General features: G+C 48.1%; 3 protein-coding genes across 3 annotated transcripts; 1 reads left to right on the top strand and 2 right to left on the bottom strand.

The window, feature by feature from the left end:
* Window positions 1–56: 56 nt before the first annotated feature.
* Window positions 57–7,542, bottom strand: EDB93DRAFT_1324544 (uncharacterized protein; the record flags this gene model as incomplete). Its single annotated transcript, XM_041455013.1, has 16 exons — window positions 57–468; window positions 517–792; window positions 849–1,192; window positions 1,241–1,313; window positions 1,367–1,526; window positions 1,575–1,756; window positions 1,817–2,066; window positions 2,117–2,486; window positions 2,532–4,608; window positions 4,657–5,934; window positions 5,984–6,075; window positions 6,122–6,356; window positions 6,405–6,720; window positions 6,770–6,924; window positions 6,973–7,343; window positions 7,488–7,542. The coding sequence occupies 16 exons, from the start codon at window positions 7,540–7,542 to the stop codon at window positions 262–264; spliced, it is 6,441 nt and encodes a 2,146-aa protein (XP_041313826.1). The 3' UTR covers window positions 57–261.
* Window positions 7,543–8,213: 671 nt separating this feature from the next.
* On the bottom strand, window positions 8,214–13,067 carry EDB93DRAFT_1113395 (uncharacterized protein). The gene is given in 13 exon segments (XM_041448188.1): window positions 8,214–8,318; window positions 8,369–10,377; window positions 10,443–10,571; window positions 10,623–11,027; window positions 11,087–11,266; window positions 11,319–11,393; window positions 11,459–11,670; window positions 11,725–11,824; window positions 11,877–12,034; window positions 12,080–12,260; window positions 12,309–12,313; window positions 12,424–12,426; window positions 12,443–13,067. The coding sequence occupies 12 exon segments, from the start codon at window positions 13,005–13,007 to the stop codon at window positions 8,425–8,427; spliced, it is 3,966 nt and encodes a 1,321-aa protein (XP_041313825.1). The 5' UTR covers window positions 13,008–13,067; the 3' UTR covers window positions 8,214–8,318; window positions 8,369–8,424.
* A 3,226-nt stretch (window positions 13,068–16,293) lies between these two features.
* Window positions 16,294–17,818, top strand: EDB93DRAFT_1113386 (uncharacterized protein). Its single transcript, XM_041448187.1, has 3 exons — window positions 16,294–16,438; window positions 16,489–17,586; window positions 17,638–17,818. Exons 1-3 carry the CDS (start codon window positions 16,334–16,336, stop codon window positions 17,767–17,769), a joined length of 1,335 nt encoding a protein of 444 aa, XP_041313824.1. The 5' UTR covers window positions 16,294–16,333; the 3' UTR covers window positions 17,770–17,818.
* Window positions 17,819–17,826: the final 8 nt, after the last annotated feature.

Genomic DNA, 17,826 nt, shown 5'->3' with positions numbered 1-17,826 from the left:
GCTCTCCTCTCTGAAGGCCATGGTCGCCATTGCTATGACTTCCTTGTAAGAGTATGAGCATAGCGAGTAGGGGTAGAGTATAAACTTCAGGCCTTGGTACTGGTCACGGATAACGAAACTGGTGAGTGAATCAAGCGCAGATGGCCTCACATCTATGTAGCAAGACCAGTTCAAAAAACAGTGTGAATATCTTTAAACTTTATTCCATGACACTGACATGAGCATAGTAATATGGTTATCGCAACGTCCAATGAACATGATTTAGACTTGATACCAATACTTGTTCTTACCAATGAACCAGAAAACCTGTTGCTCCTCCCCATCATCTAATGTCGCCGGCCAGACGGTGCCAGTCGGGCATGCTGTACCGACTCGTGCGTAAATGGCTTCTTCACGGTACAAGAAACATAGGATGTCTACGAATTCCTGTCGGTCACATACTGCCCTGAGCCTCCACCGCAGCTCGGTCTATCGGATTGAGATCAAGCACACGAACAAATTTGTCAAAACCCTTACCTGAGAAATTCCTGGATGAAAAAAAATGACGCCCACCACAGCGTGCAGGATAGCGTTCCATGTGTCTCGTATTGTACCGCCGCGGATATCTAGCCAACGTCGAGGTAAGGCAAGAGTTTTTGGTTCCTTCATAATCTCCACTGTCCAAGGACGAGCATGAACATGAAGGCAGGAAACGATAACTGGCGCAGAGTATCCAACCCAGAGAATGAGGGGTGGGAGGGTTTGGGACATTCGTTGTAACAGGTCCATAACCACATCACCAGCACCCAGAGCCTCAAAGTACAAGGTGATCAACAAATTGGCAAACGACGCCCAAATAGAAAGCATACTAGGTAGTGCGACTTTGATGAGCCTAATTCTAATGACGCATTAGCTCGATCAAAGATATCTCGAGCCAGTATTCGTTGTTCGCCATCCAGACCAGCGACAAACTTGGAAAACGTCGACTCGATGCATAGCGCGCAATCTACGATTCTTGATTGTATCTTTTCAGCGCAAGCAGCGTCAGCTTGGGTTACCGTTTTTCCATGTTGCTTGATCTCGTCGAGTGATGTGTTCGTAGGGTCCAAGCGCAACTCACATAAAGGCGTTATCGCACATCCGTTGCCCTCGTTGTCGTCTCCATCGAGTGGTTTCAAGCAGACTTGGATGCTAGTCTCTATATCATTGTCATCTATTCTCTGTGAGAGGGAGGGAATTACAATTGAGGCACCAGACAAACCTGCTTTTTTGCTATTCCAGTCAAGCCTTGTTCGAGCATTTTGCGACTGTGCTGTATCTATGATGAAATTGACCTGTGTTCTTGTCTGTGCAACACTTCTACAATGCAGCGTAGTCATCAACGTACCTGCTCCTCTGACACTAGCTGGAGTAGTGCTGCGGTGTCACCATCAGAAGCTAACAAAGGCCATTCCATATTGTCGACCTGCTCTGCAAGTACTTCATCTAGAGCGACAGCGTCTTGAAATAAGTCTCCATGTATCGAGCCTCCGATGGCATTTTGGTTGCTACAATTGTGTCAATCAGTAGAATTGTCAATCAATGACTTCGCTCACACGTCTGATATTTTCAATGTGCGTCCTGGCTTCATTTTTTGGGGATCACGAACCACCTTTGACAGGACTCCACGGCGCAAAAGGTTGGAGGTTGCGAGTGACACAGACTGATCACCTACACCATGGAGCATTCCCGCTGCCAAATCAGCATCGTAATGCTCGCTAGACATGCCAAAAACCATCTATACGACGGTGCAAAGGTAGTGAGAAGCGATTGGACAGGTCAAACGAGCAACTGTCACCTTTAGCGCAGCTTCCGCGACTTGAACTACATCATCACTTGTGTTCGTGAGATATGGAACTTCGTCTGGTCCATGAGTGAAAGACTGTCGGAGAAACTGTTTCTCTCGGCCTTCTTCGACGGTAGCTTGCCACACAAATTCCCAAGCAGGAGAAATAGTTGTGTTGCAAAGGACATCGAAATGATGTATGATTTCATCCACTGATGCTGGTAGCTTTGTCCGAGTTGTATGCTCAACATAACCAACTCTCCTAATTGCGGTCAGCATCCACATAAATTAGACAGGTAAAAGTAAACTTACAAGGCGTTCTTATCAACATGCTTCCGAAGAAACTCTATGTGATTTACTATGTCAAAGTTCGACGGGCTTTGAGGATCTTCATCGGGAAGGTGCTCAGTACCCCTATGTTGAATCCAGAGGTCATGCCATCGGTCCTCGAGGCGCGACATATACACTTCTTCACCAGTATTTTCTCGAAGATGCGAGAGACGGAGACGGACAGAATTACGAGGCACAGCAGGAAACACTTGGTCAAAAGCCGAAAGATCGATCTTGACCCCACCACGACATCGAGCACGAACTATAGCAGATGTATCACGGGCGAGCTCATCGTATTCTCGAGTCCAATGGAATCTAGAACGTCTCTGGTGGGTCTTATTCTCTGATTGGTCTACAAAAGATGGTTACGTCTAAATGCGCAGAAAGGCAAATAAACAAAACTGGCCTTCCTTGGTCTTGCTCTTTCCTCTCGTCTTGTCTATTTGTTGCATGTGGATAGGTGGTCCTTGCTGAGCTATGAGGAAATGCACCGATTTCTCAGGAGGATTGGCTGCAACAGGAGGTAAAGCTATAGGGCGCGTAAGCGCGAGCGCCTTCGGCCTTGCGATAACCTTGTTTGAAGCCAGTTCAGCCTCCCGTACGGCGTTTTCAATTTCACGTTGCCATCGATCCGTATCTCTGATCGAGCTGGATTGCATAAAGCGATTGTGAACAGCTCGAATGCGGATGCCCATGGTGCCCTTCAGAGGTCCGGGATGCACGCGTTGAAGTAGGGCCTCCCAGTCGCTTTCCCTCTGAAGCTTCGCTTCCTCGGCCTTCTTCTGAAGTATGGTTTTGGCTTCAATGTTTTGCATCGCACAATGCTCTGCTCCATCTCGTTTCTGCCTCATTCGTGCTTTCTTCGTTTCGCGCAAAATCTTTTCGGCGGCTCCTTTGAGGTAAGTGACAATAGGCGCACGTGGAGCACCAAGAACATGGGAAATATGCTGCAGCTGTGAGTCAACATCCTCTTCGTCGAGTGGACTGCGGGCTGTGGCGCGGTCTACAGATTGGTCTAGATAACGCTTCTGGTGCCAAGTAAAGCGGTAATCCAAGTCCCAAGATGCTCTCCGGCGAAGGAACCGCAGAAGAGGTGTGTTTTCTGGAGGTCCCGAAGTGCCGTGCGTTGGACAAACGGCGCTTTGCACGTAAGCAACATCTCGGCTAACTTTATGCAGCTCGTCCCAAAAAGCTACACCATCACAGCGAGATTTCACCGAGACATGCTTCCAGTAAGGCGGGGAAGAATCCGAAAGAGCCCAGAGATGTAACGGCGCTGTTTCATTGAAGCGCCAATATCGGGGCGCAGCAGATGGTGCAGCTACCCGCCACCCGTCAAAAGGGGCTGCCTTGAGTAAAACTGTCCGGCCATCAGAGAGAGTGCATGTAAAATCTGCATTGTCATCCGTGGATAGTTCGTAGGGAGTCACAAGTCCAAGAAGCCGAAGGGCATCTAAGAGTTCCAAAACACGGGTTTTGGAATGCAACTTTCCCACCTGCAGCTTTGCTGATATATGGTCCGGCAGGTCTCCGACTAATGTTTCTTTGCCCTCCACGGAGGCCATGAGCTTTGATAGTTCTTCGTCGTAACTGAGTACGGTAATGAATGAGCAATAGACGGCAATGGGGACGTCGAGTTGGTACAAGGAGATGTCGATCATGGAATGCTCGCGGGACACAATACGGGGCGAAGAGTGTTGTTCGAGTAACCCAAGGGTAAAGACGTGAAAGTCCCGCAACCGAGCCGCTTTCCCGACTCTGAAACCATACAATTGCGCTACCGTAGTTCTCTCCGTAAGTAGCACGTCGCGGATCGTTTCAGAGTCGTACGAGAAGAGTTCCTCCGCCTTGGCAGTATCAAGGACCTGATGTCCAGCATCATCTTTCCCAGATTTTTCCATGTGCAGTAGATGGAGCGGTAGAGTGGTGCATTGCGAGATGCTGCTCGAAGCTCCAAATTCCACAGGTTCCTCAAATGTCTTGACAGGCCGAACATTAGGAGCCGGGATGGTGTGACTCAGATGATGTAAGAATGCGTTGATTTTCTCTTGAGGCGTGTCTGGGAGGTGAACAAGGGAGGCAGGCCGAGTGCTTCCGGTGACGGAGAATATAGTGGTTTTGAGGACTTTGACGCGGCCACGACTTTCCATGTTCTTTATGGTGGCCTCTGCGGTTCTCTTGTCGATACGAGTTCCTGAGGGTGCACTTGCAGGTTCTCCACGGTGAGCCATGTCATTCAGCAGAGCAATGTGAGCATCAAAAAAGTGTTTTGTTTGCAGATTTACAATACCACCAAATTCTTGGATTACGCGATAAAATTCGTTCTCGCGGCGTAAATGAGATATGTTCGTATTTGTTTTGAGCTTGTCACTAGGCTTATTTCGCGGGCGTTTGTGTTGGGAAGGTGTTACTGGCAGTGGGGATCCCTTCCGTTTCTCTCCTATCATAATGGACATTACGTCCGCCTCCATTAACTATCACATTAATCGAGTGATACGAAAGCAAACATGAGGTTCACTTACAGAAGACGTATCCAGTAGCGCAGGATCGATGATCATAGGTTCGGAAGGGCGCTTATCCATGACAAATAATCTATCGGTTCTTGCATCATCTACTGCTTGCTGTGGAATGCGAACGACTTCTGATTCATCGATTCGATCATCAGAACCTTCAGCCGATATTCCTTCTACCACAGTTCCAAGTCTTGGGTTAGAGGAAGCACCGCTCTTGCGAATTGGGGGTTTCAGCTTTCTACGAGATGCCTTGGCTTTGAGTCCCTCTACGACAAGCCCATTACGAGATTCCGTCAGGTTGTCAATGTCGGCCGTAAGCGCGACGCCATTAGACGTACGAGGTACCGCAGCTTGGACATCGGTGCCTGTCACAGCTTGACAGATACGGTGTTGCTCGTCACCGGGATCCTCATGTACCGCCGATGAAGACAAGTCAGATGATTCCTGTAACGCATGACTTCCTTCCTTCGGGCTTGAAGTCGAGGGCTCAGGAACAACATGAGATGTGGTTGGAGTCATTCCTCGCTGATAACTAGCTACGCCGGTGATACCCGACCCCTCCGGAGGGTGTCCACCGGTCTCTGGTGGAGGTGCTGACGGGACTTGTGCGGCAAGAACAATGTCATTAACACCCTCCATCGATTCACTCCTTGGAACTTCGGCATGGCGAATGGCTGGTTCAGTGTCGGACTTCTGTTGAGGTGGACGGCCCCTTCTTTTGGGAACCTTAGGTACCGTCGAAGTCCCATCACACTCCTCAGCAATCGGGTTTTTGCGAAGTTGACTACGCTTTTTCGGAGGGATAGATATCTCACCGTCCTCCTCGCCACGTGGCTTTTTCCGCGGACGGCCCCTTTTGGCTTTTGGGACAGGTTCTGGAGTACCCTCAACCCCTTCATCATCTCCTGGATCTTCGGTTTCTGGCATTTTACGCTTCTTAGCTCCTGTCTTCACTCTGCCCTCCTTGCCTTTGAGTATGTCTTCATAGCAGTGAAGAGTTTCATCGTCATCGTAAAACATCGCCTCGTGGAACACGGCGAAATCACCGGCTTTTGAGAGATCAATATTAGCATATGACGTTGTCGTATCTTCAAGCTTTTCGCTGGCCATGATTATCGTATATGCCGCTAGAGTATAATATCGATGTCGTCTTTCCCGCCCAAACGACTCCATAAAGTCCATTGTCCCGAGATCGCTGAGGTGAGCGGGAGGGCGACTCTTGACTGCTCGGGTTAAAAGAAGTTCAATAGTGCGTTTGTCGAAGTTGCCAAGGGCGCTGCAGATTTCCTATGAACAAAGTCGGATTGCTGCTCTAGCGTGCCGTGTGGAGACTTACACGAAGAGTTCTGCCGGAAGACCCTGCTTCTTCAAGTACATCCGACACTTGTTTTTGGATTGTGCGGTTTGCCCTGACCTCGGTGTGACCAGCTGAGAGGCTAATTAGAACAGTTTACAGATGAATGATGTGTCACACCAGATGTATTATCAAGCATGATTTTCTTGTCATCCTCCTCGCCTTCCTGAGGGGCAAGAATAACACCGCCCTCTGAGAGTTGATTGTCTGGAGTGACAAGTCGTATGCACTTGACAAGCCTGTCTTTGACTTTGGAGCTCGGAACCAACACACGTTCTATCACTCCTTGTGCAATCAACTCTCGCAGACGAGTTTCAAAGAAGCGACGGTCTGTCTTGTTTGGATCCACAAAGCCCTGCATGGATTCAACAAAGACTCCGCACCATAACTGAACATGACCTACGAGGGTGATAATTAAGTTATTTGAGGAGTGGATATTGTTCGGCGACGCCTTCAGCAACTTGATAATTCGATTTTTGAGTAGTGGAAGACTAGACAAATGTCTGGAATCCACAGGCTCAAAGTCGAGTTCCGACGATAAAACAGAGGGAGTCCCATCTTCAATAGGATTTGCATCTTGCGGATGACTCTCTCCAATAATAACAGGTTCGTCATCTTTGGCTTCTTCTTGCTGAATCTGTTGCCAGAACGCGCTGCGCTCCACAAAATATCTGTGAATGCAGGAGTGATTACCAACACCTCCTCGCCGTACTTTGATACTATCCTTGCATCATTACGTGTCTTGTAGAGAGAAAGAACAAAACATACATTAAGCCAAGCTCCAGTAGTTGTTTGATGACATAAAAGCAGGTTTTCTGATCGTACTTTGTCTTACGTCCGAGCTCGACAGTCGTAACCCCTTGTTCACGACCTCTTGTGATGAATTGCAAAGCACTATAAACCATTGGACTGAGTTTCGAAGACTGCAAAACAGTGAGCTCAGATTGAATTGAATGACGATTGCTACATACTCTGATATGAGATCCTGTGATTGCAGCAAAAGAAGTCTCTGGATCAACAGCAATCCTAAGATTTTCGCCATATTCTGCTTTTAGGTCCTCTAATGACCTATCGCGTGCATTCTCAACGATAGTGAGTGATGGTGGAGCTTCTTCGACAAGTACCTCGCCCTTAGCTGCCGCTTTACGCCTTGCGCTGGTCTGAGGAGCGACGTGCACTTCAGATGATACGCCCGGAGGAACCGTACCAACGCGGACAGTGGGCTGCTGGACGACTATGGACCAGACGAACGCACAAAAAGCATCGTCGACGACCTGCGGGTGGGTAGCGTCGTGACTGTGGAATCCTACGATGAAATCTCGCAAGCGGGAAACGTTACAACCTGCAGGAATGGCAGAAGATCAGATGCTGTTCGAGAAAATCGATATTCAAGAGTTGTTATGATGGGGATTCGAACGATCCTCTTCACGATCGGCACTCCAAAAACAGCCGCGAAAAAGGATAAGAATACATAGTGTTGACGTACCAAGATCGCCATCGAATGAAAGTTCTCGCAGACAATGATGCACCAGCTCATCCATGGTCAAGAGTCCTAACAGGTCCTAAACGGTGAAAGTAGTACGACTCCTTTTCAATTGGAGTCTGGACGCCACCTGACCAGACCGTCGGTTCGCAAAATTTACGTGATATCGGCTATCACTAATATCGAGTTAGTCGGCCAGCGTCGTGAGCGACGATGAGGAAAGGCGTTAGTAGTAGGACTTTACTTAGTACTTGTGACATTGAAGATTTTGTGACGGTGACGGGCCGCCCCGACACATTACCCACTGGTTGCCACTGACTGTTGCCAAGCCGTCGGCTTTCAATATTTACATAACGCCGCGCTCGAGTACACTATTCCGCCTGAAAACTTTTGGCAGTACGAGTTAGCTGTGCGAACACTGGTTCCACTGACCTGTAAAGTCACGGTATCAGTCTCTATAGTACTCAGGTGATCATCGACTTAGTAGGTGCATTGCACAAGCGCCAGTTCCGTAACTTCTGAGTCGGGCACCGCCTTTGATCTTGACAGTACGAATCTGCTTGTTGCGCTATATCACAATGAATACAGAAATTCACACTCCCTCTTTCTGAATGAGCAACCACATCCAGCGCTAGCTGACTGTCGAAAGGTTCTAGGTTTCGAAACGTACGTTATTAATACTAATAGCCACTGTATTGTCTATATATTGAGCGCGGATTGCCAATGGAGCATAATTTGCTACAGAGTACTCTATAGCACCCTGTAACATTCTGTAGCACAATCCACCCAACTAATGTGTATCATACTCGAAAAAATATGAATTTGCCGGTCCCCCTATATGTTTCGAGTCAGTGCACGAAATATCAAAACCGTGAGGATCATACAAGACCACACCTAGTCTCGACTGCAGAACCGCGACATGGGATATTCGACATGACAATTAGATGATGTCCTCGTCATCATCTATGACAAAGCTGCCGATGGCATATTCGTCCGGCAAATCGTCCTCGCGTACGGGAGAACTTGACACACCAGCGCGGCGCTTTGCGCTCTCACCTTGGGCGTATGCTCCCCTCTTCACTGGTCTGGTGGCAAACATGGGACCCCCCAGCGGGGCTTGTGTGAGCAAACCCCGTCGATAAGCGAGCGACTGATCGTAAGAAGGAGAGACCTGAGTGTTTGCGATATCCTTGATGAATTGGCGATCGGAATCACTTTCAACATCATCTTCCGAGTGCGACGATCCCTCACTTGCTTCGTCACCAGAGTGGGCTGCTTCTCCATCCAGCCACGGGTTATGTCGCATAGATACAAACCGCCTTTGCTTGCTACGCTTTGGAGGTGGACTTGATCCCCAAGAAAAGATATTTGTATCCTTTCGTTTCAAACGCCGTTGAGAAAGAGGTGGCACATCCAACACCGGCGAGTCGAGATCTGCGGCTACTGCACGCGGCTTGAAAAAACGTCCAGCAGGTCGCACAGCGAATGAGGCATCAGGAATATCGTAATCAGAAGAGTATGCGGGCGACTGAACGATACCTCGGCATGGTAGAGGAGGTGGTTGCATTACAAGTGCCCCAGGTGAAAGACGCCTTCCGTCTGCAACGCTTTCATCGTCAAATAGGCGATCCGCGCAAGGACTGCGCTCCTGCAGTGGTGTCATGCGTGGAGAAGACAGAATTTGGATGCCAGGCTCATCATCTGATCCTAGTAGCCACGCCATGCTTTGCGTGTTACCTGTCACACTGTCTGAAGATGATGGCAGTGATGGCAAGCGACCCGGAGATCCTTCTCGACTTCTCTCGTTCCGTTTGTGGCACATATCGGTCGGAGAGTTTTGGGGACCACACGACATTGATGAAGATTCTGCGGCTTGATCAGGGTCAGTTTGGGTTGGCGGCGGGGAAGATGATAACTCTATCACGTCGTCCTCGTCACAAATCATCGGCGGCGAAGACAACATGCTTGGCCCTGAAGGATTCTCCGCTTCCGAGGAGCTTAAAAGTAACACATCATCTTCGATAGGACGACAAGAAAGATCTTGAACTGCAGATGTTTTCGTTTTCACAGAACTATCCAAACGATCTCGAGCCAAAATCGGAGCGGGTGAAGACGAGTGATATGTAGTCAAAGTTGGGCGTGTTTTCTTGGGGGAAGGAGTTTTACGAGCGATGGCCTCGCGAGCAGCTAGTGAGATGCCCTGCTCGATCTCAACGTCGTCATCATCATCATCACCTTTTCGGGAGAATTGGCTGGTGGTCAAGGGTTCTTTTTGCTTCACCTTTCCCTTTCTGCATGACGTTGCCGGCTGTCGTTTCTTAGATGGATCCATCGTACGTGTATTGCGCAACTTGTCCTTCTTTGTACTGGCACCAGCAGGCGTCGAGGCAGTACGGCGCATATCCATGAGATTAGCCTCCAATTCCATATCTGTTGAGTCGTCTTCTGCAGCTGTGGGATCAAAACCTTTCGTCTTTGACTTCTTCCTCTTCTTCACGGCTGCGCCCTTGATAAGCAGGTCTTTGACACTGACAAAGCCCGTGCTTGCGCCTGGAGGTATATTCCTAGCAAAATCATCATTTCGCTTGCGTTTCTTGCCCTTTGGAGACAAATCCTCGTCGTTGACAGCTGTGCTCTTCTTGCGCGGAGCGTGTTCTTGGCGTACGTACTCTTCAATCTCCATTTTCTTTTCGAGTACTTGGGGCTTCACATGTTCAGGGAGGAGTCGTGGGATGTCGCCATAAAGTTCAAGTTGATCACCGCGAACGATACATCTCTGCAACTCGCTGTATGTGTCCTTTGCCTTGTCCCAATTTAACTCCTCGCGGATCTCGGAGAGGAGGACGTGGACATAGCCGTCCCGTTTACGGCCCGTGCGTCCGACGCGTTGAAGCTGCACATGACGACAGGAGATTAGTTATATACATGTAAAAGGGACGACTTGAACGGTATACATACCATGCGAATTGGCGTCTTTTGTGCGTCATAACATACAATCATGTCAACTTCCCCGATGTCGAGACCCTCTTCGCCAATAGAAGTAGAGACAAGCACATTGAATTCACCAGCCTTGAACTTCTTGATGACCTATTTCGATAATTCTATCAGCGCACATACAGGACAAAACTCTAGACCCACCTCAAGCTGCTCCTTCTGCGCAAACCCCTTCCGGCCTTGTTTATCTGTGCCCTGCCCGATGAACCTCGTCACCTTCAAGAGGGGCTGCTCCTCATTAAGGATATGTACAATCTCATCCACGCACTCCCGGTATGTTACAAACACCATGGCTCTTGTCTCCTCCCCCTCCCCCATCCGTGCCCCGAAGTGTTGCAACAGCAGCATCTTAAGCGTCTCCATCTTCGGGTGCATGCCGTACCCGCCTGGACGGACTTTCTGCACCTCAAGCTCACTAAGAAGAGCCATAAAATTCTTGTCCTTACGCAAGCCACTCGTTGCGGAACCCTTCTTTTTCCCTGAATCGTCTTCCTTTTCAGCTGAAATTTCCAGCAGGCAGTTGTGACACATGCCGGTGCTGGCTTCCATCTAGCCATACACACGGGCTTGTTAGGTAAGATTATATATACGTCGTAAGGAGTGCTCACTAGGTACCCCATCGCACGCGCTAATGCGCCGAGCTTAGACAGCGAGGAAAATGCCCATTTGTGAGGACTGTTCCGCTGAGCCCCAATGCGTTGCATGACAGCCTGGGCACGATAAGGGTGCATCTTGACTGGATCCACCACGTCTATAACCCCTCTGCTAGAGAGTGGTTTGATGATGCTCTATCAATACGCCCTCGTCAAATAAGAGTTACCAAAAGGAAGAATTACTGACTATCATCACCTCCTTCAGGAGTTCCTGGGCTTTCAGAACATCATCAGTCATCTTGATGATGTGCTGCTTGATTTCCTTTATACCAGATGTCGATATCCTCGCGTCAGCCGTGTAACTCGAAACTCGGGTTTGACCCTGACCTTCTTATGCATATACTCACGGAGATCAATACTATTTTCATCACGAATCTCGATGTGACTGATGTGCAGTGAATCAACGATGCTCTGGATAGCTTCAGGTGTACTTCCAGGCGTTGCAGTCAATGCCAGCACGCGATGATGAGGATTCTTGGCCATCAAGTAACGAATGACCTGTGCATAGGCATAGTCTCCTGTTCCTTTATGCGCTTCGTCTGCACGTTTCCCTTAGCAAGCCGGATCAACGTAATTTACTGCAGGTAACGGACCAATGACAATAAGGACGATATCCTGCACATCGCAGTTTTCCGTACTCAGATCATTGATGAGGGTTTGTGGTGTCATGTAAAATATCCGTTTTTCCGCCCACTACAAAAATCCGAGTCAGCGTAAACGTCGACCGAGTAAAAATGATACAGACCATCCTACACCTATAAGCTCTAGGATTGTTTCCGGTAAGCTCGGCTGCATCACAACCAGGAATGCCGCACGTGCGGTGGCACGCGTCGATTTGTTGCGCGACGAGAGGTTTTGTTGGAGCAACGAACACAACCTTTCCCTTCGGAAACCAACGATAATCTAAAAGAAATTAGATTGTGATTGATAAGAGCGCGAGAGATTCACAGTTAAGCATCACAACACCCGCAATGAAAGTTTTTCCCAATCCGGTGGGTAATGCAACGAGGGTGTTGTCAAATAAGCAGTGCCTAACGATGTTGAACTGATAGTCACGCTTTGGTTGGTTTAGGGGATATATCCAATGTTTAGCTTCAAGCATGTCGACCTTGAGTTTCATAGAAGGTGGCTGTAGGAACGTCAGTCAATAGTGCACGTGCTGTGGCGAAATACACACGGGTCTGATGAAATAACGAAGCATTTGCGGTGTAAGAATTGTATGACGGTGTTCAAAGAACATGCTTACCCAACTGAAGACACGTATCAGTACTGTTTTATGAATTGTAGCAAACCAAAAGACCCTGGACATACCTGACATGAATGGAGCAGGGAACTGCTCAAATTCGACATTCTCCAGGTCATCGTCTCCATCATCTCTTCCCTTTCCCTTGACAGTCTTTGGGTTTTTCCAACCTGACTTTGCAAACACAGTATGGTCCCACTGTTTCGTCCGAGGCGCCTGTTGGCCAAAAGTTTTGCGGGGACTCGACCTTATCCGCTGAAGCGAGGAGCGTTTACTAGGACTCTGCCTACTGGAAGATGCAGTCGGTTGCACAATATCTCCGAATAGGGTTCGTTGCATAGTATTCTTGGAAGGAGGCCGCTCATTCTTGTTTGGGCCTGCCACTGGCTGTGCATTTCCCTTATACACCGCATCAATGAACGTGTCTATGCGTTGAAGCTCCGCGTCATCGATTTCGAGAGAAAGATCAAGAAATGAATCCTCTTCATCCAGGAATTTGGGTGGCTTGGTCGCAGGTGGGAGTGGCTTAGGAGGGTTTCGAATTTGAGGACGATGAGCGGCCTCGATTATGTCCAGTTCGTTCAGGACAGCTGAGTCAAGTTCATCGTCAAATCCATAATCGGACGAGCTCATTGCGAGGTTGTGTCGAAGAGGAAGAAACGAATGACCAGAACGCGTGACAGTTTATTCAAGAGCTACGCGACAATCACATGACACGACGAATCAAATTCTCGTAAGTGAACTGTGCTTCGCTTGATCATGTGATCAGAGTATGACAATTTCGACACCAAAAGTGCCAGAATCACATCTTGACCTCCAAATTATCTTTATTCGTCAAATTATATCTTCAGGGAACCTAGGTCTTAGAATTAGAATACAGTTTGAATTGAGAGTAGAGAATCTAGAGATATCTTTCCTGTACCTAAGCATGTTGCTTTGTGCTTTGTCAGCTGCTACTTCAGGAGCTATACTACAGTGGCCTAATGTGACATGTACCATGTACCATATTATGGTTGTATAAGTTGTTTTAGCATTTGTTGATCAAAATTCACCAGCCTACGAGCTGTACAAGATGGACTTGTACAGCTCGTGCCAGCATGTACAGGAGGCACTCAGCTGCAAGCTTGTACAGATGTGTACAAAGACCCCTGATGTGTTGCAGAATAGGTATCATTGTTCGACAGTCGATCGGATCGGTGTTTCAAATCACTGCAAGCTTACCTTCGCATGAGGATACCTTGAGGTCTTCTATTGATTAGTGGATCGCGCACATGATTACCTAGTTTAATGCAGTGTTACATTAGTCTAGGATGCAAGGGACCAGGTGAAAATGCCGCGGTCGTGAATTCATCCTCTATTAGCGCCCGCGAACAGATAATAATTACTGCGGGTTAGGACTCTATGGACCTAACCGGGGCCATGACTTGGCCGAGCTACCGTCACTGCGTCTCGCGTGGATAATCGTGCACCCGGACTCCAGCTGAATTTCACCCTCTACCTCCCATGATCTCGGGGACAATATCAGATCTCATAAATCACTATCAGAGCTACAACCCCCTGGTGACCTTAAATGTAGGCAAGCGAGTTCAGGGACTCGCACGTGCCCGCTACGATATATCAGCGCTTTCTTTTATTTTGTTGTTTGATTCCCTTCGATTGTTCATTCGGTTATGTTCCGTTGCAAAGGGTTTGATCCGCGACTGATCACAGATAGATCATTTGATGCATGTTTACATCTAGACACGGAATTCGAATCGTCCCGGTCTCAAACCTTATATATTAGAGTCTGTCATGCGCACGAGGCTCATAAAGCCATCTTGCCCGCAGTCGTAAGATAAGGACTACACAGATCACCAGATTCACGAACTCACTTCGATGCACATGAAGCAATATCGTCAAGATGATCGCAACAATAAACAACGCAGCAGACACAAAGATAGACTGCAAAACTCAAAAGTCATCGTTAGCATTACAGAGAAGCCGCGATCACAACGTACCCATTTATCGTGGCTGCTGATGTACTACTACCGACCGGTGTCGCGGAAATCTTGATGAGAGAGCACTTCACCTGTGCCACGGTGAGGTGTTGGGAAGACCTCACATAAAATTCCATACATCTAAAGAAGAATCAGCGCATGATACTCAACTCGATAAATCACCCGCATCGCATTCCTGTATGTATTTGGTATCTGGTCGACATGTGTATTTTGTGAGGTGAGAATCGAGTGCGCACTGTGTAAAACTGGAAGCAGGTACAGGAATATCCTGAGCACCGCAGACGTCATTCTGTTTGCTGTGAGCAAGAAGGAGAGTCCAGTCATCGTGGTCGACACAGCCAACGCAAGTTTCCCTCCACCTATGAGCTAGCTATCAGTGACATGGGTATGATCGTGAAGCTGCAATATATCCTGCTCACGCTTGACTAACCGGATGCTGCGCCGCGTGCTGAAAGATAGAAGGGGGAGGCATCGAAGTGGGTTTGCAATGCCAATTAAACTGAACATACGCAAGTCAACAAGCGCACTCTCTTCTTTGGTGTAGATAAGGGTCGTCAAGCGCGTGCTGGAGAAGAGTGAACAGCCCATGCATGTCACAAGGCAAAAGAACAATATGCGAAATTTAGTGCATCTCCTGCTGCCAGTCCAAAAAGGTCAATGAGAAACAGCGCAATATTTCAGCCACCTATCAAAACAATCTTCCACATGGTTTTTAGTATACATTGAAAGATGACCTTCTTCTGATAGGGTCGGCCAAAGTTTCCCATGTCGTGGAAAGCTGGAAGCTGGCTGATGCTGCTAAACAGGACGGCATAATCGCCTCAACCAGATCAAGCTCCCGTTATACCTGGACAAGACCAATTGACAAACCATACATCTAGATCAAGCAACTAGTCAGATAAAACCCATGCTAGATAATACGCAAATGCCTATCTCACCATCTGCAAGCCAAGCCAGTAATGACGAAGAGCTGCTGTTGATAGCGACCAAGGCAAATCCTGTTCAGCAGGATAAACTTGAGGTATATACCACCGTAACGCAATCGTACTCCTCGCACCCTTCTTGAAAAAAATGACAACTGAGCTTGTAGTCCCTCCCGCGCCGTCAGCATGACTAATTCGAAACAAGACATCTACATCATCGCTGGTAACGACATACTTCAATTCCATTGCATTGTCACATATCTCGTGAGTGAAACATGATTCAAAGGACGATGATTAGCAACAAAAATGTTAGATGCAATTTAAATGCAAGGGATAGAAGCAAGGACGCTTTGCGTCGGACCCGAGACATTGTCAATTTCAACGTGCATATGAGGGTTCAGGTAGGACTGTGCGATCCCTGTTGTCGTACAGTGGGATGCAAGGTGTTTTATTACCTTATAGCACGTCCGGTGTACTCTTCGCAAAAGCTGGAATGGAAGAGTTTCAGCGGGAGTTCGCAGCAGCGGAAAATAGGCAAATCGAGTCGTTCCATGAAAGTTTGGCGCGTTGTATGGTGTGACAAACAGATCCTGTGGATCCTTTCCCCTTCGCATATCCCGCTATCAATGCGGAATCCTGCAGGAAGTATATTCATCACGTCGTCCTTCGCGCGGTGCATGAGATCTAGGTGAAGGAAAATAAATAGAACTTGCGCCTTTGATGTGCAACTCTGAGACGTGCCGCAACCATTACCGTTGATCAACTTTGAGGCATCTGACCCTTCAAGCTTCAGGTACTCAAAAATTGAATGGATAGCTTGGCCATGAAGCTTTGAAGAGTCGACGCAGAATTTCATGTGATAAAATTGGGAAAGAAGGAAGACAAGTTCTTTTTCAGATTTCAAATTCGAAAGGTAGCACAAAGGCTAAATGCTGACTAATAAGCTGAGAGACGACATAACAATGAATGCACGTGACTCGGACTATACCTTCGTGGAAACTTGAAGTTCCTTTAGGTTACAGCCCTTACGTCCTCTACGATGTTATCGAATCGCTCTTCGGAGAGTATCTCAAGTGATGACGAGGAGTATATTTCCGATGAAGAGTGCGCTATGATACAAGAGGAGGAGTGGGAGGTGCTAAAGGTGCATTCTGAGTTAAAGTACTGAATCAAGAGCTAATTGGTGAAGAGTAGTCGATCTTCCCAGATGTATGTATATCCAACGATGCTGGGCCGTTTGGACGTACAATCAAGCTAGAGATCCCCATAGAACTGTCACCGGCACGAAGTGTAACTATCGTTCCTTCTACACCACCTCAAAACCGTTCTCACACCACGAGCCCGCTTATTGCGCTCCCGCATTTCTCGCTTGCGTTGATTCTTCCTCCGCAGTATCCGTTACGTGCATCCCCCCGTATTACGTCGCTGACGTGCACGCATGGATGGTATCCGAGCAGTCGCCTGTACACTCAGCTCACTGGCATGTGGACGCATGACTCGCAAGGGGTTCTCTATGTCTGGGTAGCGTTCATTAGCGGAGGAGAGTTCCTGGAACCTGGGGACATCACGATAATCAACGCTTCGCCTTTGACGCTCCTTCCGCTGCTTGAATCCTACAATACACACGCCCAGGATGCTGCGTTTGCTGAAACATCGTTTTCCTGCGCGATCTGTTTGTCTGCATACAAGGGAAGGTATTGTGTGCGACTTGGGTGCGGTCATGTATTCTGCCGTTCGTGTCTAACAGACTTTTGGGGTTCGTGTATAAGGGAGGGGGATATTGGACGGGTCGGGTGTGCTGATCCTGTATGCGTGAAAGCGGGACACGAGGCTGGTGAGGAGGATGTAGTAAGAGTGCTTAAAGAGGAAGAGGTGAAGAGATGGAAGTGGCTTAGAGAAAAGAGGGAGTTAGAGCGGGATCCTGGGATGGTGCATTGTCCTGTGTGCCAGACGGCTGTGCCGAGCCCGAAAGAGGACGAAGAAAGCGGATGGGCGCGGTTACGTACGTGTCCGAGGTGCGAGTTTGTATTTTGTGTGTTTTGTAGACGAACATGGCACGGGCCGATCAGCGAGTGTCCGTTGGAGGTTACGGAGTCGTTTGTGATGGAGTATCTGGGGTTAGAAGAGGGTGATGTTAGACGTTGTGAGATTGAGAGGAGGTGGGGTAAAAGGAACGTTTTGAGACTCGTTTTAAAGTATGAGGAGAGATTGAACCGTGAGTGGATGTCAAGATGTAGTACGAGCTGTCCTGGATGCGGTGTTCGAGTGGAGAAGAGTATGGGGTGTAATCATGTGAGTATATTCGAAGTTCTTTGTGAATCCCCCTTACCCCACACTCGGCAGATGACTTGCATCAAGTGTAACCAACATTTTTGTTACTTATGCGGTGAAAAGTTATCAGCGTCTGAACCATACAAGCATTTTAACACTGTCCTACAAGGTTGTTTCGGAAGGTTATTTGATGTAGAGGTCTAGACGTTGGTCTGTGCAGTGACTCTTTGTAATTTTATAAAATTGAAACCCAGCGTGCAT

This window comes from Suillus bovinus, assembly GCF_016758785.1.
Source record: "Suillus bovinus strain UH-Sbo-P2 chromosome Unknown EDB93scaffold_1, whole genome shotgun sequence".
In the NCBI taxonomy this organism is placed as follows: domain Eukaryota; kingdom Fungi; phylum Basidiomycota; class Agaricomycetes; order Boletales; family Suillaceae; genus Suillus; species Suillus bovinus.
The sequence above is the reverse complement of the archived record's forward strand: the minus strand, read 5'-3'. Positions and strand labels throughout refer to the sequence as shown.